The sequence below is a fragment of the Grammomys surdaster genome, unplaced genomic scaffold (assembly GCF_004785775.1).
Source record: "Grammomys surdaster isolate TR1022 unplaced genomic scaffold, NIH_TR_1.0 97, whole genome shotgun sequence".
NCBI lineage: Eukaryota > Metazoa > Chordata > Mammalia > Rodentia > Muridae > Grammomys > Grammomys surdaster.
Window position 1 is genome coordinate 2,209,175 of NW_021604576.1, and position 25,010 is coordinate 2,234,184.

Here is a 25,010-nt window from a genome sequence, read left to right on the forward strand (position 1 = left end):
TAGAGGAGAGGAGAGGAGAGGAGAGGAGAGGAGAGGAGAGGAGAGGAGAGGGGAAAGAGAGGGAGGGACAGAGGGGAAAGAGAGGGAGGGGCGAGTACACACAGGCAGTGTCTCTAAGCCTGGATACTGCCTCTAGAAAAACATCATATAATCGAGATGATACCCAGAACCCGGCATTTTTAAACTCTCAGCATTCTCAGTGTGCTTCCAATTGGCCATAAAGAAGAGAGCCTACTCTAGATACAATCAGGCCTCTGAGAAAACGGACCTTATCACTAAATCGAGAAGTAATATCTCACTTAACCTAAGTATACTGAAAATGCAATAAGCTTTCTTCCCCTAAGCAAAGGTGAGGTACAGGTACTAAAAGCATCAAGGATGCAGCCTTTCTGGCAAACACGGAAGCCATATTTATATAGTAAAGACTACAAAAGCCATTATGCTTGGTCCTCAACTTAGTACAATTATTACAAAATGTGTCACATTTTCAACACCTACCAAGGAAAGACCTGGCTCTTTCAGGCATATAGTTTTAAACATTTTAGGAAGAACTGTCTAGAAGAATACAAGAAAGAAAAGGAAGAACCAGTTACTCCTGTTTTATGCCTTTTCTCTATCTGCATACTTCTTACAATTATTTTTAAGGCATAAGATTTAAATTGAATTCCACATCTTTCCTACAGTGTCAGCATGCCACAGTAGGACAACTGATGGCTTAGGGAATGCCTTAAATCTTTCAATATTTACTTAAAAGGTACTCCCCTGCGCTGGGCAATATACAGGTTGGTAAAACACCAAGAGGAGAAGACTGTCTTTGTTTTCAGAGTCTACAAACTGTGGAAAGAAGTATATCAGAGGTTTACAATGCCACGTTTTAAATAGAGCCTATCACAGAGATATGTAGAAAGGACAAAGGGAGGAGAAGGAGGAGGAAAACATGCCTCCTCCCAGGAGACTGAGAGGGATTTGCAGGGGAGAGAGCTCTTTTAGTGTAGCCATGACGTCCAGATGATTAACCATTTAATAAGATTCTCTGAGTGAGCAGATTTTTTTGTTGTAGAAATATAAAGGCATTAAAAATTATGCCCAGGGGAGCAATATAGTCAGACTAGTAGTAGTGTCATCGTTGTCCTTGTAGTAGTATTGTAATGACAGCAATGTGACATAAGAGCTACAGGAGGCACAACAGACAATGGATAGCCACAGAAAACGATTTTAAAAGTAATTTTTAGCCCACTAAATGGTAGCAAGGACATGAAGCAAGGCTACTTGGTTCAAAAGATAATGTTATGGCTAAAGGACCTCCATTTTATGGAAGGCATTCATCTTAGTACTCACCAGTTGTTTGTCTCTGACTTGAGTTCCTGGAAGATAAGCTCCCAGTAACCCTGACTTAAGGACACCCACGGAAAAATGTACAGACATTACTATCTTTTAGTTATATATAACTAACTGCTTTCTTTTGCTTCTTTAACTTGCTTACACAGATACTCAGAGACTGTTTTGAGTTGCCTTAGCCACGTAACTTGGCAGAAAAGAACATAGAGATTGAAGGTCTTCGTGTGGTTTTCCCCTTGAAAGCCCTTCCCTGTACCCCTCCTTGGTGGCAACCTCAAAATTGGCTCAGAGAATGTTCGTCCTGCTAGCAGCAAATCAATCAATAAATCCTTTAGGCCGGGTGGTGGTGGCGCACACATTTGATCCCAGCACTTGGGAGGCAGAGGCAGAGGCAGAGGCAGGTAGATTTCTGAGGTCAAGGCCAGCCTGATCTACAGAGTGAGTTCCAGGACAGCCAGGGCTATACAGAGAAACCCTGTCTCGAAAAACCAAAAAAAAAAAAAAAAAAAAGGAAAGAAAGAAAGAAAGAAAGGAAGGAAGGAAGGAAGGAAGGAAGGAAGGAAGGAAGGAAGGAAGAAAAGAAAGAAAAGAAAAAAGAAAAGACTTTTGGGGCTGGAGAGATGGCTCAGTGGTTAAGAGCACTGACTGCTCTTCCAGAGCTCCTGAGTTCAAGTCCCAGCAACTGCATGGTGGCTCACAACCATCTGTGAGACAGTGTATCCACATAAAAATAAGTAAGTCTTTTAAAATAAATAAATAAAAAATAAATAAATAAATAAATCCTTTAATTATAGCTGGATTGATTCTGTGGTATTTTCCCAGAAGTCACAAACTCCATCACAATAACTAGAGGACCGAAGCGAAGGGATCCTGGTGTCTGTCTAATAGTAGGAGAGGAAGGTGGGGGAAGTGGGCAGAGTCCAGAATGACAAGCAGAACTCTCACTCTGAGAGAAGGCTGGGTGCAAAATCAGGCAGGGTACTCTGAAGCCAGGTTACTTGAGGTCAAATGTTCTCTCACACTTATCTTCTGTGTGGCTTCAGGCAAGTTACTTATGCTGTCTGACTTGCCTTTTGGTAAATATGCCAAAAGATCTCTTGGCAACATTGTACATTTGTGCCTAAAACTTCCTATTGTTACTACTCACTGTAAATCTGGTTAGGATGGTGACATTGTCTAGTGTGTTCGTTTTAAAAGATCAAATGTTCCCTTTGTTGTGCTTTTGGACCAGTTCCATTGAGATAGGGTGTTCTCTGGCATCTGCTGTGCTTGAGAACAGTCTAGGTTGGTGTGGATTAATATATGGTTCTCAGATGGGAAAAAAGCATCCTTAGTATAGTGATAGTGGCCAAGTCCTTTATGCAGATGGTATTGTCTACAGTGCTTTTAAGGATGGGGCTAGGATTGAAGTGTTTAAGAATGTCTGATAAAAGTCTCTAAGATGTCTGATAGGAAGCAGAGGAAGCAAAATCTACACAGGCTCATTAGGAAAGATCAGATAAATAGGAGGGATTTAAAAACAGAAGATCTATAAGAACAGCCCAGAGGAATGACATAGGAGTCAGGTGTGTATAAAATTGGATGAGACAGGGCTGAAGAGATGTCTCAGTGGTTAAGAGCAATGATTGTTCCTCCAGAGGTCCTGAGTTCAAGTCCCAGCAATCACATGGTGGCTGACAACCATCTGTAATGGAATCCAATGCCTTCTTCTGATGTACCTGAAGACAACTACAGTGTACTCGTATAAATAAAATAAATAATAAATCATTTTTAAAATGCATAACACTATCCCATAGTTATCACTCAGGATACTTTTCATTAACTTGATTTTCAATTAATTTCTAGAGACAGAAAAAGGAAGAGTGATTTCTATGCAGAACTGTACCAATTTTCAGGACCTATAGGTTAAAAGACATTGAATTCAGAGCACTACTTCACATATCAGTAGTTTAAAGGGATGTGTTTCTATTGTTTGCACTGTGGTAGAAGAGCAAGCTTTACTCCTTCTTCCTCCTAAGTCTCCTTAATACAGGGGTTGATAACAAGCATCAACATTCAGCAGCAGGGAGACACTGTCTGCTTGTTCCCCTTGCTGGGATGGCTTTTCCTGTCACTTCTACTTTGACTCTAAAACCTCAGAAATGAAACTTGAATATGGACCTCACTTGCAGAGACAGACAGTCAATTTTTCCAAAACGTCTCCTATTACAAATAACATTGGTATTACAAAAAGTCTGATGATTTTGGCTGTATAGAGAATAAAATGAAAATGTTGAGCATGTTGGCTTTGGACTCGAGTCCTGACTCCTCCACTTCTCAGGTATGAGGGCCTGTTTCAAGCCTCGTATGGAAAGGGCAACATTAACTCTGGATTCTTTTAAAGAGTAAGCCCCTTACAATACCTATTTTACCTTTGAACTCTTTCAAATAGAAAGAATTGAAAAAGAATGAGAAATCCATATTTGAAAAGGCTCTTTGCAAGAATTCATCTTTTCTTACAACAGGAAAAACACCAACATTCTTCCTGGCAGTGTAAGTGTCCATGTACAGAACATGTGACCGAATCCAAACTTCTCATGGAACTAGGCTGATTAAGCTTCGTGCGTCTCATCAGCTTACCAATGTACTTCTTCCTAGTCAATGTAATACATGATCACTAAACAAAGTTTCTCAAAATCTAAACCAAACTAACTACCAGAGGCTTCCATGTAAGCCACATCCTAATGACAAGCCTAGGGGAACTGTATCACATTCCCAAATGTTCTTGCTTTTCAAACAGAAAAAGACAACTACCGCTAAAATTGTAATTATTCCACTTTTATTTTATATTAAATAACAGAAAAATAAATTTATGGGATATAGTGAAACTAACCATCCAGGGAGAGAAAACTTGTTTAAGTCCATCAGCTAAATTTTCAAATGATATGAGGGTGTTTTATCTGGAATTTAAAATCAAATAAAAGAAAGGCTGGGAATTCCCTGACCTGCTATTACCTTTTCATTTCTTAAAGTTTACTGTACTTTGCTATTGGCAAAATAGTCATTAAAAATATAACACAGAGTTAAGCAGTAAAATTGGATTCCATAAAGTATGACAGCACTGTGGATCTTAAATCCCCCTGTGCGGATGTTCCTAATCAGACTGAAAACACAAATACACAAACCAGTTTGTTCCAGCTACAGAGTAATTTCATTAAAAGCATATTTATAATTGAACAGAATAAATAATAGTGAAAGCCAGGGAGGTAGTGAGACTGCATGGAAATATAATCACTAGGAGTCTTTGCCAAGAAAGCTGTTCCAAAGTTTTAACGCTGGGAAGTTGAGAAATAAGTTCCTTTTCTGGCTACAGGTAGAACATTATTACCTGAATTAGCCAAAACTCATGTGAACATACCTTTAGGGAAAGAAGGTATGCAAGCGCGCACACACACACACACACACACACACACACACACACGAGTGCACACCTATCAACCCAGAATGTCATGTTTTTTAAATCTGTTCTGGGGATGTTTTACCACGTTATATTTCTCATTGAGACAGGAATCCTGTAGGGACTGCACCTCGGAAGTAAACAGGTACACTGCAGTCCATACAAGCTCTGAGGACATGGGATTCTCTTTGCAAATAATGATCTTGGCAATAAGCCTCCTTTATGTACAAAAAGCTTTGTTCTCTGCTTATAGCAAGTCCTGTGGCTATGGCAGGTAACTGTAACTGTGTGCTGCTAATTGGGCTCAAAACCAATTGTATTCAGAACAGGAAATGTTTTATAGCTTGATTCGATGAAGGTGGGAAATTATGTCAGCACAGTGAAGTTATAAAAGCTCATTTCCCACAATCACTGATCCTTTACCCTGAACCATTATGAACTTTAACGTTGCAAAACATGTAATTCCATTCAAGGATTGCTGCTTAATTGCTTAATTCCTAGCTGAGGGGAGAAAAAGCCAAGTAATTTTAAAAGCAATTAGGAAAATATGACACAGAAACATCTACTCTGCTTATTTTCCTAACATTAATAACTATTTTATTAAGTCTGTTTTCACTAGCTAAACTGTCACCCCCTCAAACATAACCCCCACCCAGAAGCAAAGTAACATCCATTCTGCAGAAAACTGTAAACCCAAATGCACACTTACCTTGTGTCACCTGTTGAACTGCCAACATGACCCCAGACACAGTGTCTGGAAGCAGGTTTTCCTTCAGATTGTACTGTGGTGCCCATTCCAAGATAGGTAGGCGCCTCTTACACCACTGTTTAATGTCTTCTCTGTGGGGGGTGTGCATCTTGCCCCACAGCGCGCTTCTCTTTTTCCTCTTTGCTCCCGTCATTTTTCAGATTTCCTCCTGTAGTAGTCAACTTCTTCAGGCAAGGGAGACAGAAAAAAAAATCGTTGGAGAACACCTCCTTTCGATGCCAGGCTCCAATTCGTTTGTGGTTTACAATGTCAAAGCTATCCAGAAAATAAATAAGAGGAAGAGAGAGAGGAAAGAGAAGAAGAAGAAGAAGGAGAGAGAGAGAGAGAGAGAGAGAGAGAGAGAGAGAGAGAGAGAGAGAGAGAGAGAGAGAGAGAGAGAGAAATAGAGAGAAATGGATGCAACTGAGCTGCATGCTTTACTGTGGTTTAGCTAATTATTCTAGATAAAAATTATAGACTCAAACCTTGAATTCTTATCTGAACAAGGAAGGAATGGTCCCTGTTCATGTAATACTTTTCTGATCTTGGAAAAGTAATAGGTTCAGTGGTGAGATAGTTACAGCTCCCTTGCCAGTAATTCCCTTTATATTCACTGTCGCCTTATGTTTTTGGCTGCATTCCCAATGGTTAATGAGGTAGTTCTGGGCGTGTGGTGGAAGTGGGCGGGGCTATGCTAATGAAACCAGGAAGGATCCAGCCAGCCCAGTGTCTCCCTACAAGCAAAAGCTAAGTCCTGACTGCCAGAAGGATCTGCAGTACAGAATATGCTACAGCCGCACTTCTTTGTGAGGTATATATTTCCAACATGACTAAAAATTGCCAATTCCATAAAATTCGGAAAGAGGATAGGGGACTCCATGAGTCCTTGTCATCCAATTCTCTGGAAGATGAGGTTTTCATTCATAGAAAAAACATTCAGATAACCACTGTGCCATCTGAGAAAAGACTAGCTGGTTCTTATAAACAAACTGAAATTTCATCTCCTGGGCTAAGGAATTAAGTACCACAATGAGCAAATATTTGTGGCTAGAGTTTATTTTTCTTCCTGTCTCTACTCATTCACTTTTCACTGATTGTTTCTCTGCGTTTTTAATTAACACACTTATGTCATTGTAAGTAAAATTTATTGAGAAATTCAGTATCATTAAAACTATTGTTTGAAGAGGTGTGTGCGTGTGTGTGTGTGTGTGTAATACTATTTTTGTTGATATAACTTTTAGTAGAGTGTTCTTTTAAAAGCTAGTGTTACATTTTATAACAGAATAGACTGTCAAAGATTTTATTGTATTATTGTTTCCCACAGCGTCCAGAAGAATAAGCTTGTATTATGATCTGAACCATTGGAATTAACCCAAAAAGCCAATATTCTAACTCATACTGTGAAGGCCAAAAGAAAGAAAAGCATGCATGTAGTTATTTACAGTGCTTTCCAATGTCCATTTGTCCAGAGACTAGACATCAGATACTAGAAGCTATTACAACAGTAAGGATTTAGATCCTTTATTCTCTAAAGGAGCCCCGCTATGCTTTTCCCCATTAATTACATTAAGAGAAAGAGCTACTTTCTCAGCTTCAAAAATATGATGCCCCTTGCTTATAAGATGTGTAATACTTTTAATATGTGTAATACTTGGCAATACTTTTTTCAAATTCCAAAATCCTAAATACATCAAGAGATGTACTTTTGTATGAATATATGAGATTTTTTCTGTATTTTTTCCATTAAAATTCTAACACTTCAATAAATTTGTAACTCAGGGTTAGGCTAAAGGTTAGCAGAGGAATCTTCTTATGGCTGAGATGGAGCTCAGGGGAATAGTTTCTGCCTACCATGCATGAGGCCCTTGGTTCACTCCCTAGCAAAACAAAGAGAGGGAGAAGGAGAGAAGGATCTCATTCAGAGAGGATGCTGGAAATGGTAGCATCTTTAATTTATTGTGTGATATAAAAATAGCCTGAGAAGATAAATGCAAATGCACACAATAGAAAATATAGGTTGGATTTCCTTCATGCGTGGCAGTCTCTCCCTTTGTTGCATGTACTCTATTCAGCATATGTGCACAGAAGTCAAGAATTATGTATACATGTATTGTGCATTACTTTCTTAAGATAAATATGAAATTTTTTTTAAAAAATTCAAACTTAGGCTTCAAAAAATGAGAAGAAAAAATGGATGGCTCATCAGAGAGTTTCTAAGAGAATAAATTTTTCCTAAAAATCCTATAGTTTAAATCTGGAGTTCAACTTCTGTATTTTTCCAAGCCTGTGTGCAGACACATTCTTTAAAGCCTGCCAAAAACCTCTCTCTACAGCACGACACGATATCAGTTTTATTTATAATCAGTAATGCCAAACAAAGAAAGCTTTATGAGGAATTTCTTCACACACACATGAGATTTTCAAAATGACTAGGCCAGCCCATAAAGTTCAAGAGTAATAGCATTTATTTGAAAGTTTCAGTGACTGAAGGTACTTTGATGTTCAATACTGTATACCACTCATTTGGGCTACCTCTTTCCTGAATGTCCAGCAAACACCTATAGTCATCAAAAGATTTTCTGACTGTCTTCCACTTCCAATATGGACCAACAGGAAAGCTCTTCTTCCTAAAACATCATTTGGATGACATCATTAATATGTCTACATTTCTGTAATCTCCAACATCAAACTCAAACCTATTAATGAAAGCAATGGAATTCTCCTGTCCCACCTGCTGCTCCCAACTAGCTTACCATAAACTCTCATCCAAGAAGTGTGCGTTAATCAATCACTGTGGAGGAGGAGAGGAAGGACAGCATAGGTATTGCCTATGCTTTAGGAGATATTTCATGAAGGAAATATAACTAACATTTTCTCAGGAAAAGAAGTAAATTATCAATAAAGTCACACAGAAAGAGTTGGATGCTCAGGAACAGGGGAATTTCATTACCATTGAGGGTAAATTCATCCCATTCCACCCAGACACTTGTGTTCCAGAAACAGTTAATGACCTGCCACATACTGACATCAGATCTTTTAAATATTTATGAAAATCCACATCTTCCATGAATACGTCCCTGGATCGCCAGTACTCTCGCCATGCTGTAGGGTTAGTATTCAGGTAGCCTTCCCAGATAGAGAGCTGAAGTCATTTTCATAATTATTTTTCTTGCTTTACATCTTTCTCTTATGATTTTCTTCTCACTCACTCACACTGCAAATTCTTTATGAGTAGTGCTTATCCATATCATTTTCTTCTTTCCCTTATTATCTACTGGAAGAAACTACGGACATATCCACTACATAGTTATAAATGCAATAATCCTCCTACAATGGCTCAGGGATCACTTAGCCTGTTGCAGCAAAATTGTCACACTGTGCTTTAAAAGAATAGAAATAGTATGCAGGGAGAAAAGAGGAGGTAGTAGGAGAAAAAATAGAGAGAGCTTTTGTCTTTGGTTGCTCAACTCTTCCTTGCCCTTTCAAAATCTAAGAAGTGTTCTTGTTATTAACATAGTCATTTTCTTTATAGTATAGAATCTGGATATGGAGAAGGAAAAACTGAATGGGACCTACACTGAGGGAGAAGGTACAAGCGATATAGCATCCCTCCTGACTTGAGACATCACAGAGGTGGGAGGTTGGCACTGAGAGCGTTCAAGGCAGTTAGATGTATAAGGGAACTGGTCCAGGTTTGAGTGAGGTGAGAGTCTTTTGGGAAATATTAAGCTGGCTATAAACTGGATCACATTCCCTGTGTTTTGAGAGGCATAAGAAAAGATTGGCGTATGAATTTTGATTTCAGCATGATGCTTCACCTGTGCAGGGACAGAAGACCAAAAGCTTTTATAGATATCCATCCAAGTTTTACTGGAAATATAGACTCACAAAGTAAGGGTCACAGAAGTTTCTAACTAATGTCCACTACATGAGGTTGGTATACAACACTGCTAATAAAAAGACAGACCACACGACTCGATCTGCTAGAGAAAGAGGAAGCACGGATAAAACCTTTCCTCTGTTCACTAAACCATATGGCCAGCATTAAGATACATCCACATATGGGGCGAACCTTTATTATGTCAATTAAACATGGTACCATCTTAACTAATGCAAACTTTTTACAGATTGGCATAACCCTTTAATCCAAGTTTAGTTTTAATTTGTCTAACGATGTAAATTAACAAGCTTAGAAAAACAGCCTCTTCTAATTTTTGGACCTATTAGAACATTTTTTTTTCCTAATTGGTAAGCCAAGACCCACTCTTTCAGAGTTCCATTCTTTGGGTTTTATCCTAAAGATAAAACTACTTTACATAATACTACATTACAGACTCTCACCTTCCTGCCCAATTCATTCAATGCTACAATTTCTGAAAATATTTCTTTATCTTTTCTGGGAGCTGTTCATTTCCTAAATACCATGACACACACAAGCAAATTACAGTCCTGAAGTCTGCACGTTTCTCACATAACCAACTAGTCCAACAGTGATCTCACCAACAATGAGCAAGACTGATAACAAGAATGATCACTGACATGCTTAACTAGCTGTCTTTGGTTAAATAGAACTTTCCATCCTGTTTGTTTACCTTATTTTTTTCATTCTGCTGTTATTTTGTATTATGTGACAATTGTGCTTATAGCCCTGGTGCTATAGAAAGGGAAAGTTAGGAAGATCACGGAGGTTTTATGACCACTGGCCTAATTTCAAGTTCAAGGACAGACTCTGTCTAAATCAGGACATCTGACATCCTCCTCCTGCCACCACATGCAAAAAAAAAAGCCATGCAGCATATCTACTAGTAGTTATAGCTTATAATAAAATTTCTTTGGAAAAATTAGGAATGGTCAAATATGTTTTTATAGTGTCTAAAATGAATCTTAAGGATTTATATCAAATCAAGTATACTGTCTTCAATGGTCATATAACTTCAATACAGAAAAAGGAGAGTAAAATTTCTCCAGAGACTTTATTGAGTCTACCTCTCGATACATAGCCTCCATTTGGAATGAATAATTATCATGAAAAAAAAAAGGGATTATTTGGCGCTTAGTATTACTCAAAGGGAACTAGCTAAAAATATTCCATAAATCTTGTATTTTTCACAAGGATCAGTTCCCCAACATAAATTCCCCCCACTTGGTCAATAGTGTTTGACTTACTTTTAAGGGAAATCCAAAATCAATATGGATCTTGCCTCATTAGTGCAAAAACTAAATAGCACCTAGTGCTCAGCCCTAATTAAGAAATCTCAAACAACATAGTTATCATTTTCATAGCTTTCTGGAAGATGATTTGAGTTTAATGTAGCAGGTATGAGGCAGCACTTATAACTGGGACATTAAATTCTTACTATTCCTCCTTCCAACATGAATAGCTCCATCTGGAGACCAAAAGGTGACTTACAGAGTTAACCCTGACCAAATTATACATATATTACTAGGGCTCATAAAGGAGGGGGGGATGGGATACGTGGTTCTAGGAAGGGGAGATGGGGAAAAGGGATGACATCTGTATTGTAAATAAATAAAATATCCATATACATATATAAAGTAAAGCTCAAGGCATGCCTGGTGATGTATAATCCCAGTTATTGAGAGACTGAAACAGGAGGACAACAAATTGATATATAGCCTAGACAATTTACTGAGATAGACCTTCTCTCAAAATAGAAAAGTAAAAAGAGTCCTGAGGATACAGCTTTCTGGATGACTTTTTGCTTAGTATGTGTGAAGTGCTAGATTCAACACACAGCATTGCAATCAATCAACAAATAAAAATAAAAATTTAAAGCTAAAGCTCCTGATTTGACTTTAAAACATGATGGCTTTGTACCCTTCGGGTCAGAATAAATCGAAAAATACAGAGGGCTGATGCTTGGATACAAATTCCAATCACAATTTACTTTTGCCAGTATTTATCTTCATTTTTCTAATTACTAAATCATCAAACGATCATAAAATAAATTTCTGAGAGTACAGAGGAGTATTAAATAAGAAAATGTGTTCTATGCCTATATTACTAATTTCAGTTTTCATGTGTTATCCTGATTCCTTTTATAAAATGTTTTGACTTTGCATAACCTAGGCATCATGGTCCACTCTGTGTATCTCTAGCAATATATCAGAGCCTTTGCTACAGCATCAACAACCCTCTTGCTCAAGGATGTGCTTCTCTCTAGCAATGGACAATATAGTTACTAAGATTTTCATTACTTCAAATAACACTGAAAGTCTTGGTGTTAAGTTTTAAACTTATATTTATTACTTCCTTACAAATAAATTGCTGGAGCCCCATTGCCAACAAATGACTCTGAATGATGCCATTTTGGGGCAGCTATGTTTCCCATGATCCAAAGAGATTTTTCTGGATTAAATTATACATGAGTCCAAATCTACAACAAATCCATCTTTTGAGTAGTCTTACCTTCTACCTCTGTGTGTGCTGACTTAAAGTTTCAGGATGTCTAGTTTCCTAGACTAATCGGTCATTGAGTAAATGGTTATAACACTACAGTTAGACTTTACTGAGAACCTAAAATCATAAAATGTTTTTTTTCTTCTAAGCTTGAGTGTACTTGACGATTTCGATTCCACAATTGTCAACATAAATCAGTTATGAACTAATTCACCAAACAATACTTAAAACAATAATCAGGACTTCTCAGCACTCATACTTGTCTACAGAAGCCAAGCCAGGTGACAGTGAGACAAAAGTGGTATAAAAAGAGAACATGCACAGTTACAGTAGTTATTTAAATTCACACAACGGGGCAGGCTGGAAAGATGTATTAGCAGTTACAAGCATGTACTGCTCTTCCAAAGGACCTAGATGTATTCCCCAGCACATACTTGAAGCTTCTTATGATTGCCCATAACTGAAGCTCCAGGGGACGCAATGCCCTTTTCTCACCTCCACAGGCACCTTCATGAACATTAACTTACACATACACATCTACATAAAATTAAAACAATAATAAATGAACAATGCTTTAAAACATAGAAACATCCTCAAGACATTTTAAGTTCAATAAAAATTCAATACATTCAAGGACTTTTAGATCTTGAATAAAGGATTTAATTTATTTCAATCAATGAAATAGCAAAAAGGTAAAGCCCCAGATATTTTACTCCCCTCATTAATTACTGACACAACTGAAATTTACTCTAGAAATTTCAAAGTTCTCATTGCATGTAAATTGCAATATGTATTGCAATATCCCATATATTTACTGGTAGTGAAAATGAACCTGCTGAGGCAATATATCAACCTGCAAGGAACAACATCGCTGCTTATTTGTGCCCTAAGGAACATACAGAAGAGAAATATTTGAAGTGTTATGATATGGAGCCAGGCTACCAACTAGTACAGTTTTGGCAAGCAAAGCTAAAACTAAATGCCAACTTCCCAAGGTCTTTGAAAGGAACATTGAGATAAGTGGGCACCAAGGACAATGCTTGGTATAAGAGAAAGGCACCGATAAATACTAATTGTTCGCTATCACAAATTGCTTTCACTGTTTGCTTAGACAATGTGAATCATGCCTGAGACTTTCAGCAGTTTCAAACTGAGATTTTAATGTGCCTTTAAACATTAATATGCAAACGTATAATACCATAAATGTCTTGCTTACCCTTATTATTCATTTAGAATGTAGTATTTTCTTCTCCTAGGGTGAACAATCTTACCTAGCTTGTAATTTTCTTTAAATTTATCTACTTAGTCCCCGAAGTTAATGACATTCCAAATATATTTCTATCTGAGTCAATGTAGATTAATTTGTTCTTAAGCTGGAAATCTGAAATATATGATGTCAAGATGAATTCTAAAACAATCACTCATGTTCAGTTAAAAAAAATCTGCATAAACATATTAAAAGTGTCTGGTCTGGCATGGGAATTAGTGGTAGTGACCACAAGAGTGGTGTGAATTTACAGTTACTGTCCTGAGAGTTTTATTTAATTTTTTTTTTTGTTTCGTTTTTCGAGACAGGGTTTCTCTGTATAGCCCTGGCTGTCCTGGAACTCACTCTGTAGACCAGGCTGGCCTTGAACTCAGAAATCTGCCTGCCTCTGCCTCCCAAGTGCTGGGATCAAAGGCGTGTGACACCACTGCCTGGCTAGTCCTGAGAATTTTAATTTAAATAACTGCCTTAGCAGAAATATTCTCCTTCATCTTGTCTATAAATCACTTTTAACAAATTATGAGTCTCTATTCACTCTGGGAAAATGGCAGTCTAGTGTACTTTGAGACTTGTGTCAAAATGAGAAAAAAAAATGAATTCACTCAGTAGCCCACTGTTCATATATCTGTCAATCCTTCTAGGTGCCAACAGAGAATTTTATTGGCCATCTACCAACCTGTGCTCAAAAAAATTTTTCAACTGAACTAAATATTATTACTCCTGACATTTCTAGACTATGAATATTCTTATATTTGAAGTTATTGTTCTGACTGGCTGCTTTATAAGTATCAGAATGATCAGAATGTTTTCTAACACATAAGCTCTCTATGAATGTCTATGGACTACCCAAGTCTACAGAAGTACCAAGAATGAGGAGACATTATAGTTAAAAATTTAATGCAGTCAGGATTGAAGAGTAATTAAAACCTAGGACTAAGAGCTCAAATTCTAAACAGACCTTCAAAGAACTGATACTTGAAATTAAGAATACGGTATAGGGTGGGGATGGGGTGGGGAAATCCTCGTAGAGATGGGGGGAGGATGTATGGGATGTGGAACAGTCAGAAGGTGGACCAGGAAGGAGATAAAATCTGAACTGTAAAAAAACATTAAATTTTTGAAATGAAAAAAAAAGAGTATGGTACAATATCAGCATTAACTTTCCTACATTCTAGTCTATATATTCAATTAAAAAATGCTCCAAAAAATGAGAATGGAATAAAAGTAACTATACAAGACTCCTCAATAAAGCTATCTCAGAACATGCTTGCCCACTCTAGATATGAGATAAGGAAGTTGTATTCAACCTCCATTCCCAGGAGCACTGGCAAGTATCACTAGGGTGGTGGCAGTTTATCAAATGAGTATGCACACAATCCGGGAAGGAATGGCTAATCCTATCATGAGAATGTACCTTTTATTTATTTATTTATTTATTTATTTATTCATTTATTTATTTATTTTTTAGTCATAGGTTGAACAATTCAAGAAAATGATATAGGAAAGTGGAATGCATTTTCTTTTCTGTTAATCTCTACGTCTCTTGAAGACACTTACTCATTCAGTTGATAATGCAATCAGATTGAAAATCAGAAGGAGTAGAGAAGTTCACAAACAGAGTCTCCCAGCAAAATATTTGCAATCAGAGAATGCTAACGAGGAATGTTTCCATATGGCTTAGTTTTTTGATGATACTGTTATGAGAGAGATAGAAAACCTCACATTCACTCACAAGAAAAGGATAGAGAAGCCATGAAAAGAATTACCAAGAGAACTAATATTAATTAGGGCTTTGATATGGAATATTTTCAAAAAAGGGAGGGAGTAGAAAAGATGGATGATGAAAGAAGCGTGGGATTTAACAACTAGAAACTTGCTAAGGGATCCTGAGGGAAGCAGTTTTTACAGTGTAATGGGTAAAGAAAATAGACCTCTTTTGGCTGGAGGGAAATTAGTACTAAAACATAAGGACTTGTTTCCATGAGTGTAATGAAGCTGAAGGATTTTTAAGGCAGCCATCTTTACCTGTTATTTCAGATACAGAGAAAACAGGAAAACATGCGTCAAGCACACGGGTGATGGATGAGTGATGCTGGGGAAGCAAGAGGAAGGAAAAGATGGAGCTGCAACAGTGTCTTATTGGCAGTGTGCTCGCATGGACAAGGAGAAGTAGAGGGCAGAGAGAGACTGAGCGGAAGGAAAATGAGTAAATTTTCTCAAACTCCCTAGATGAATTAGAAAGTGTTAAGGCTAAAATAGAAAACACATGATCACTTTCAGATCATGTAAAATACACAGTACCTAGTGAAGTTTAAATTTTAAAAACACAAGAAACTAAGTTTATGTCAGAAATGTCTCATGAAACTCTGAGATGTATATACACAAAAACAAAATAAAAACAACCCCCCAAAAAGCTCCAAATGTATCGGTTGTTTATCTGAAATTCAAACATTTGTACTGAACATGCAGTTTTGAAGTCATTTATCTGAAACACAAATTTAAATGTGTATCTTATAAATCTTATAAAGTAAACTGGATTTGAAATAGAACTGCAAACTACAGGTTCTCTACGAGCCACTAGTATGCTTTGGAACTAGACACCAGTTCTGTCAATGGCATGATATCGATGAAGGCTTGAGTTCTAATACAGCGACTTCTTGGCTTTGTGATCATCAGCAACTTTGTCTGGCAGAAGACTGAATAGAAACCTGTAAAGGAATAACAATGCTTCCTACACTAATTCTTGAAGCAACAGTGTCACCTAGTGGCTACATAGCCAATACTAAACAGCTAAGCTCAGGTCAGTGGCAATTTCAATAGTGAGCAACAGCTCCTGTGGCCTGTTGCACAAACTTGTTTCACTGTCTTATCAAGATAACACAGACAACACAAGGCATAGTACACTCTGCACTTTTCTACTTTCCCTTGAGAGTCTAACCTACCGTTGAAGAAACCTTCTTCTGCTGCTTGGGAGATTTTAACTCTGAAACTAGCCGCAAGGACTGAGAGGTTTTTTCATAGTTTTTAGTAACTATATTATTCTCTGGAAACTGGCAGAAAGGGCAGGAAGCAAGGGCAGAGCTGGAAATCTGAAGCTTGAGGTTTTCCTCAATTGCCAGCTTCAATCTGTCCCTTCTGTTTAGGTTAGCAGTTTCTATTTTCTTTCTCACACTGTCAAAAGACTATGTGATTTTGAGGCGGGGGGAATTCTGAACATAAATTTAGATAAATATCTTAATTTATAGTTTGTAATATCCTAGTACACATTTTGTTTCTGTGTTCATTTAAGACCAATGTCTACATCTCAATATTTTATTGTGACTTCTGTCCTGAAGACTTCTCAATGAAAAGAGGAATTTTGTATTTTAATAAATAAATAAATAAATAAATAAATAGAACAGAGATTTTGCACTTCCAGAAATATAAGAAAGAAGTTAACAATCTGAAATAGCTTCTGGGTGAAATTTTACTTAGGCTCAACTTAAATGTATTTCTAAATATTCTAGGTGAGAATTCCATGGACTACTGAACAACAGACAGTTAAGCAAACATTGCAGTGGAACTGATTATATGTCAGCTCTAGTGTGCCTTGAGACTTATTAATCAATGACTAGAGAAGTATTTCCTGAGTTTGCTTGTGAGAAACAGAAATATATCAAAAATAGGCCAGGAACATTCCTCCTCTTAAAGGGTCACTACTTTTTTTAGGTATGTTGTTAAATTCTCAGTGATTTTCAGTTGCCATATATTTCTGTGTCTCAACGTCCTTTTGTGTTTTTATTTTCCATCCCAGACTTCCCTTCACCTAAACCTTTCATGAGTTTTGTGCATTTGACACTGTTTCATAACATCCTTAGATGCTGAGAATTCTAAGTTCCCTCTTTTGTTTCCTCTAGATAGGAAGGAGTGAGTAAGGAGTTGAATGTGGTTTCATTATTAGAAAAGGCATGCTAGCATTTCTGAAGTCAGCTCTAAACATGAGCAAGGATATACTGCCACTAATATGTCTTCCCATCTCTTGAAAGCCCCTTTTCCTCTATATGTTCATGTTTAAGGCCTACGGAACTCTGCCAAGACTAAAGGCAGGAAACAGAGACACAATTCCCCCCCCCCATATAGATGCTCTAATACCTTTAATGAAGCTTTTAGTGCCCAAAGGAGGTGTGAGAAACCAGGTCATAGGCTCATGCTGGGCCTGTTTGCAAGGTATCCATGAGGATGAACATGAACAACTAAGAGCAGGCAATGTTAAGCACCACCTCTTGAGCTTGTCTATGGATCAAATAATGGCTCAGTCACAGTGAACAGATGAGAAAATCGAGCAGCTCTGCAGTGAGTACTGAGCAATGCATGCCTAGTCATTGAATGGAAGGTTGCTTTCAAACATAATCGTCTCTCATCTGAAAAGATAAAACAGACTTCTTGTTCAGGTTTGCCTGTCTCATCTAAAAGTATTTAATGTTTCAACACTTCACATCCCCATGCCCTTGTGAAACTTGAGACTGGACCAGATGTTTGACGAATCTGAAAGAGAGGTGAAAGTGGGTGACCGCCACTTCCAAATCTATCTGCAGCACTTCTACAGAACATAACAGAAGAGTTGCGCACTGTTCAGATACACAAGAACATGTGTACATAGAGATCCCTAACACAGAAACCAATCTCTGAAGCTTTCTGAAGCCCATCCTAAAAATAGTGGGCTTAGGACCCTGCATAACAGTTAAAAACGGAAAGTTTGTCTCATAACCAACATGTCTCTTTCAAGCCAGTAGAGACATGGAGCTCATGAGCTCCAAAATGGAATCCTGAGCAGCACTCCACACTGTGAGGGTTAGATGCCATTTTTAGGAGAGAAAGAACAATTATCAGAACTTTTGGAGAACTACAGATTATATTGATGGAGATAATATTAAAATAAGTTAAAGTATGAAAAGGAATTCAAAATTCACAGCAAATCAGCATTAAATCTATTCTCCTTATATACCTTGTAATATATTTAAATAAGATGTTTCTAAAACATCAAAGTTTAGAATATCCTTGACTGACAGGAAAGAGAAGAGCTGGAGGGTAGAGGAAAGAGGAGTACAAACTCTTTTGGAAGGCTGGATACTAGGCAATGATGGGAGAGCGATTCTCAGCAAATTGGGAACTCACTGAGAAAGGCCAGATATATTTGAAATACAGCACATTCAAGTTTTTAAAAATGGGGAGTGTTTTTGCTTTGCTACTTACTTATGTATGCTGTGATTTAGAGCAAGTTGCTTTACCCTTGAGAATCTCAGAAACATATTAGCATAAAAGAAGAGAAGACCTTAGGTTTCAGGACGCTCTCCAGCACACCCTAAGGGGAACTGCCTACTATCCCTTCCCTCTCTCTCTTGAGCAGCCAAGTAATTCACTCCATTTTCCCTTTATGATTCCTGTTCTCCCCTTCTGGGCTCATCTTGCATTGAATTATTGCAAGAACCAGTCTGATGAATCCTAACTAGGCTGAAATAAATTAGCCTCTGTTTGATGCTTTCTTCTTCATTAGAGTCCCACAAGGATACCACAAAAAAAAAAAAAAAAAAGAAATTCTAATTAAATAAAATCAGTCAAGACTGAGGAAATATCTTGCAAACCCCAGGCCCTCTCTGCTAACTTGGAATCATTCACAATATTCCTTAGTTCTCCCTGTGAACATTAAGCAGCATTCTTGGCTAGATCCACAAAGCCTTAATTTGTTGGTAACGACCAGCTTTCTTGGAATCAAACAACTAAGGAGTCCCAAGAGATCACCTCATTCAATCATCAGTATTCTCTAAATGATTCTTTAAGAAAGAGCATTTCATTCAGAATGAAGCTTCTCTGGGAGCCTTCTGGCCCAGGGAGTGCCTGCGTCTATCATGTAACACTAGAGGCATGTGTACATCTTGCTAGCAGATGCCATAAGTTCACAGAACAGGCCAAAAGAACATGTGTGGCAGCATCTCACTGGTTATTTCTCTCCTCTTGCTTCCTCAAACATTCTGGTACTCTGTTCTCTAGACTGTGCCACCTTGATTTCTTAAACAATTTTCAAATTTAGCAAAACGCACTCGACCAGACTTACTGATTGTGTGGCATGTGCGTGGAAAATCCAATGTTCTAAGCAGGGAGGATGATCCTCAGTACTGTAAGCAAGGTAACATCATGAAAAAGAACTTTTTAAAACTTTTTGTGAAAAAGCATAGTTTGTAGACAGCAGCAGTACAATAATTGCTATGAATTGCATAACAGATTAAATTTTGATAAATATCTCTACCAAAACATAATGGATCATAACTCTGGCTCCTAATACAAACCATCATACTCAAGAAAATGAAAAATATTATTGTGAACACATTCATTTGGTTAGAAATAATTAACCCCTAAAAACAAACTTATTAAAAGTTTTTAGTTCTATAAGTATCTGCATCAGCAAGGTGTTACTCTCCGCATTGTCCAACTTCTAAAATATATTCAAGGAAAACAAATTAACTTGAAATCAATTTATTTGTCTTAGTGAGTAATTCTAGTCTGACAATAATTTCTCAGTTTGGAAATATTAGATAATTCTGTTATAGAGTATAACATAGTAGATGAAGATTGAATATGCCCACTCTTGTAAAAAAAAAAAAAATAAGATGATGCAAAGCCCCAATACTATGTGACTTAGAAATTTCAATTAGCTTGGAAAAGTCTGTGGTGTTGGTACTAGGTGCTTCTCTAGTCCCCAGCTCCTGCCTATCAGTGAAACAGAAAAGGAATTAAGGAGCCTAATGGGTAATTCCAACGATATATTGTTAGCATCCTTAATTTTCCAGATCTAAAACTAATTCTGTGTTTTCTATCAAAGTCAAACCATGTTCTGAGCCCTTTACCAAACTATGCAACACCGATGTTCAGTGATATGCTTTATTCCTCTTACAGAATCGCTCATGCCATGGCTTCTAAAATAACAGTCCTTTGAATCTTATCTCCCATGTTCAGTTCCAACCAGTGTTATCTTGACTGCCGTTTATCTCACTCATGGGGACAGTGCTAGGATCTTTTCCCCTTTGCTTAGAAATTCCCCTCTATTATCTCTCACTATGTTGCTGTTAAGATCAGATTTTCCACTTAGTATTCATTATAAATCAACTTGTCTAAGCTTCTAGAAACTTCAGGTACTCCGGGTGGCAGCACAAGCATTGTCTAAGCCTCACTGTGCCAAGCTAAAATGCTTCCAAGTATCAATTCACTTCATCTTTGCAATAACTCTCTGAGAAAGGAATTATTATTCTGAGCCACAGATATAGGGGTGTCAGATAGAAGCCCTGAGAGGTTAGGGGAAATGCATATGGCCCATTTGCAGTATGTAGAGCAAAACAACCCAGAAACTAGTCGGAAGAAACATTGCTCCAATCAGCTGATAATAAACCCCAGGAAGTATAACATGGACATTTCAGGACCCAGAATGGTGTGGTTTGAATGTGAAATGTCCCAATGGCTTATGTTCTTAACCTCTGGTCCCTCACTGTGGGGGAGGTGAAACTTTGCTGAAGAAGTGAGGCAGACATTCAAGAGCATCACAGCCCAACCCCACTGTCTGCTTTCTAACTTCAGATGCACTGAGACCAGACCCCTCCCACTCAAGCCAAGCTGCCTTCCCTTATAGAATGAACAGCATGTCCTCAAATTGGAAGCCAAAATTCACCATTTCTCCCTTGATTTTCTCCTTGTTACATATTTAGCCACAACAAGAAAAGTAATTGATGCATAAAGTGACTTGATAAACGGGTTATGAAGAAAAAGTGACAGGAGAGGAAGAGGCAGGTAGACTACAGACTTGTAAGAAGAACAAACAAATGTTAAGAAATGTGGACTTTGTTCAGAACCTAACTGAAGCTATTAAATGTCTCTGTGCTTTTGTCCACAATGATTTGTCTAGAACGAACTAACTGGAGAAAGTTCAATATGGAGAATTTATAATATGCTATTACAGTTGTAGTAAAGAATACAACTATTCCTATTTTAATTTCGATTTTAGGAAATAAGAATAGTATGCCTTTTACTTAGTGGTGTATGTGGGATTTATTTAAAGAAAAAGTCTATGCTGGAAAATAACAGAATGTTGGTTGACTAAAGAAAGCAAGGTTGAAATTTACTACAAAATAGGGCTGCCACCTAAAATACAGGCTTTGGAGCTTAGTCTGAATTTCAGATCAACAACAAAGATTTTTGTAGTATAATTTAAATGTAGTTATGCATTTTCATCTATGAAATGTAAAGGGTTGTGAAAGAAGTTTCTAAGGTAGTGGTAATACAGCAGAACCAACTCAAAGCTTCAGAACACATCTTCGAAAGCTATGCAGATTTAGGACTGCAATCATCAATGTGAGAAAGACAATGGAAAAAGTACTGAACTCTAGTTAGAGATACGTGCTAACCTATTAGAAAGGAAGTACGGCAATCTCTGACAGTTACTTCAACAAGAATCATAAGTAAGATTTACTGGAAAAATGATGGTGTATGACAACTGTACTTAGACAGCTAGAGTCTCTGAGAATGGGGGTAGTTCAAGAACAGCAACCCTATGAAGTGAGAGATGAAGGAAAACACTTACTTCTATGGCAAAGTAAAACAGGAAACTTTGCACACTTCACAAGAAAATTCCTAGAACTGATACTTTCAGCAACGTAGCAAGATCCAAAATCGACATGCAAAACTCAACAGCTTTTCTAGATATCATTAATCAATATGTTAAGGATGAAATAAAGAAAACAACCCCATTCACAGTAGCTTTTTAAATTTCCTTGGCATAATCTTTGTCAATGAAATGAAGGAGCACTATGTATAATTAAAATCTTTTAAATAACTAGAAAAATACTAGAAATAACATTAATTTTGTAAATCCTATACTATGGATCTGCAGAATAACTATTATGAAAATGTTTCACTAGCAAAAGCAATCTTGAAAGGCAATGAAATTTCCATCATATTCCAATGGCATTCTTCAGAGAAAAAAAACTTAAAATTCATACATACACATATGAATATACACATAGACATATATACATATAGCCATATATACACTTGCAAATACAAACATACATAAACAGACATATATATACACACACATATACATACACAAAACCAAACATACACACATACACATGCAACATACATACATAAACACACATACACACATAAATGCACACATAAACACATACATATATATATACACAAACACACACATACACAAATACAATGTACCTAAACACTCATTGTACAAATGAACTCACAGTAGTTGTAGTTACCTGCACAAGAAGAATCTAGTTAACAAATCCAATGGGGATGGGAAGTATTCATGAGGCTCCTCCATGCCTAGCTGGGGAGGTTTTGGAATTTAATTGCTACTGGAGAAAGTAGAATCACTTTTCTTCATGGATGTACTCTCTAATATGTTGTCCAGACTTGTGCAAGCTGCATTAATTAGACCCAGTTGGTTATAAAAGAAAACAAGGATGGTGACATGAAGATGTAGGGGACAATAGTTGGAAGAATACAGGAGTAGTGGAAAAGAAGGGTTGTGGGATACAGCATATGACCAACATGCATTGAACATTTGTATGAAATCTTAGATTCACTAACATTAAGGATGTTTGAAAAAGCCATAAGAAATTATATTATTTTAAATTTTCCTAAATTATATATTACATATAAGTATATGTGTATACATATATAGTTTCAGTTAAGTTATGCCTCTGGGGATGACAATTTAGTTATAGAGTGCTGTAGAAGGTGAGGAGAAACAGAGAAACAAAAAGAAGAAACTTTAATGTTTGCTGGTAGGACCTGCAATTTAAAATATGATGGCTAGAAGAGCTTTCTGAAGAATGTGAGGAAACAGAGAGCTGACATCAACCGTCAGGTGTCAAAGCTAGCTCCAACACCACAGGGTAAACTGAGGAGAGCTGCATGTAGAGATCGGGGCTGGTGCTGAGAGGAACTGACCGACAGAGACTCCCACTGAAAGCAGCAGGTACTCTAAGAATCAAACACTGGTGGTGTTGACAGGAGCAAAACTTAATTATCTGGGACCAGTACTCTCCATGACCAGCAAGAAACTATGAACTCTTTAAACTCTTTGGAACCCAGCAAGAAAGCAAAACAGAGAAAGAAAATCATGCACTCACACACACAAACTGAGTGGATGAAGTAAAGTAGGCTGGAACAAGCAAGCTCCCAATAATTTCACATATACACATACAAACATACTTTCATACATACATATATACATACAGAAAGCCATATATACAGACAGACACACACATACACTCACACATTGGTTGGATGGCGCAAATCAGGCTCCAAACATTTTACACACACACACACACACACACATTCTGTGGATGAAATACATGAAGTAAACTCCAATGAGCTGCCTCCAACAAGTTTACACACATACACATATGCATCAACATATATATACATATGCATATACATACACTTGGTGGATAGAGCAAAGCTCTAGCAAGCAAGCTCTAATATATTTTTTCCTTTAGCACATTTATAGCCCCTAAGACAAGGTTGTCTTTATAGGAGGAAGAATTATCTCATTCAAAAACAAATAAAAATGTTACACAATGGGAGTTAGAATAGAATTGGTGATTATAAGTTCAAAGTAGTATTTTTTTAAGATTTATTTATTTCTCTTTCTGAGCTGATAGCGCTCCTGCCAACATGGTGAACGTTCCTAAGACTCGCTGGACATTCTGCAAGAAATGTGGGAAGCACCAGCCCCACAAGGTGACCCAGTACAAGAAGGGCAAGGATTCTTTGTATGCCCAGGGAAAGCGCCATTATGACAGGAAACAGAGTGGCTATGATGGTCAGACTAAGCCTATTTTCTGCAAAAAGGCTAAAACTACAAAGAAGATCGTGCTGCAACTGGAGTGCATCGAGCTCAACTGCAGATCTCAGAGGATGCTGGCTAGTAAGAAGTGCAAGCATTTTGAACTGGGAGGCGACAAGAAGAGAAAGGGCCAAGTGATCCAGTTCTAAACCGATTTTGTTATGAAGACAGTAAAATCTTGACCTTTCACCCCCTTTGATTGTCTTTGGTGAGGGAATAAATTAAAGCTTTCATAAATTGAAAAAAAAAGATTTATTTATTTTATGTATATGAGTACATTGTACTGTCTTCAGACACACCAGAAGGTGGCATCAGATCCCATTAGAAATGGTTGTGAGACACCATGTGGTTGCTGGGAATTGAACTCAGGACCTTTGGAAGAGCAGTCAGTGCTCTTAACCACTGAGCCATCTCTCCAGCCCCAAAGCAGTAGTTTTATCTGCCTTTCATTCCAAAAGCTCATTATAAGTTCAAAGTAATAGTTTTTTATGTAACACTGAACCTGTGGCCTCCTCGCTGCAACCTAGAATGAATGTTTTCTTTATTCATAAATTTGTTCCAAGCCTATTCTTCTTTAAGCAATTTATGTGCTTGGAACATATAAAAGCTCATTAAACTCCTTTTCTAACCTATTCAGCCTTTACTATTCTACAAGGAGGAGGCACATTCTACTTTTGATTCTAACTGTAAACTTTCTATCAATTGTCTTAACTTCATAAAATTATTTGAATCAAATCAGGAATTCTATCAAATCACTGATTCATCTATACAGCCTTATTCATCAAAGTTCATCTTCATGTTGATCTGAAGGAAATTTGCCCAAGAGAGGGCTAATATTCAGGAAAGCAATCATAACAGACAATAGATAGAAAGGATCTTTCTTTGCCAATTACACCATATCAG

The 25,010-nt window shown here is 37.3% G+C and overlaps 3 protein-coding genes across 4 annotated transcripts in view; 1 reads left to right on the top strand and 2 right to left on the bottom strand.

The window, feature by feature from the left end:
* Slc26a7 (solute carrier family 26 member 7) overlaps nt 1–6,101 on the bottom strand; it is a 109,332-nt gene extending 103,231 nt beyond the window's left edge. The window contains exons 1-2 of one of the 2 annotated variants that reach the window (XM_028779819.1): nt 6,008–6,080; nt 5,484–5,704 (exon numbers count right to left, since the gene is read on the bottom strand). In XM_028779819.1, coding sequence (XP_028635652.1) covers nt 5,484–5,676 — 193 coding nt within the window. In that variant the 5' untranslated portion in view covers nt 5,677–5,704; nt 6,008–6,080. Of the gene's footprint in view, nt 1–5,483; nt 5,708–6,007 lie in introns of both variants that reach the window. The other variant, XM_028779812.1, reaches the window with a different exon arrangement.
* Nucleotides 5,666–25,010, bottom strand: part of Lrrc69 (leucine rich repeat containing 69) — a 116,270-nt gene continuing 96,925 nt past the window's right edge. Inside the window, exons 9-10 of the mRNA XM_028779831.1 lie at nt 8,055–8,149; nt 5,666–5,707 (exon numbers count right to left, since the gene is read on the bottom strand). The gene's annotated coding sequence lies outside the window, so the exon portion shown is untranslated. The remainder of the gene's footprint in view (nt 5,708–8,054; nt 8,150–25,010) is intronic.
* On the top strand, nt 23,912–24,353 carry LOC114631502 (60S ribosomal protein L36a-like). Its single transcript, XM_028779864.1, has one exon. It carries the CDS (start codon nt 23,936–23,938, stop codon nt 24,254–24,256), a length of 321 nt encoding a protein of 106 aa, XP_028635697.1. The 5' UTR covers nt 23,912–23,935; the 3' UTR covers nt 24,257–24,353.

Excerpts from the sequence above, each read along its gene's own strand:
- LOC114631502 (XM_028779864.1), top strand. The coding sequence starts at position 23,936 with ATGGTGAACGTTCCTAAGACTCGCTGGACATTCTGCAAGAAATGTGGG.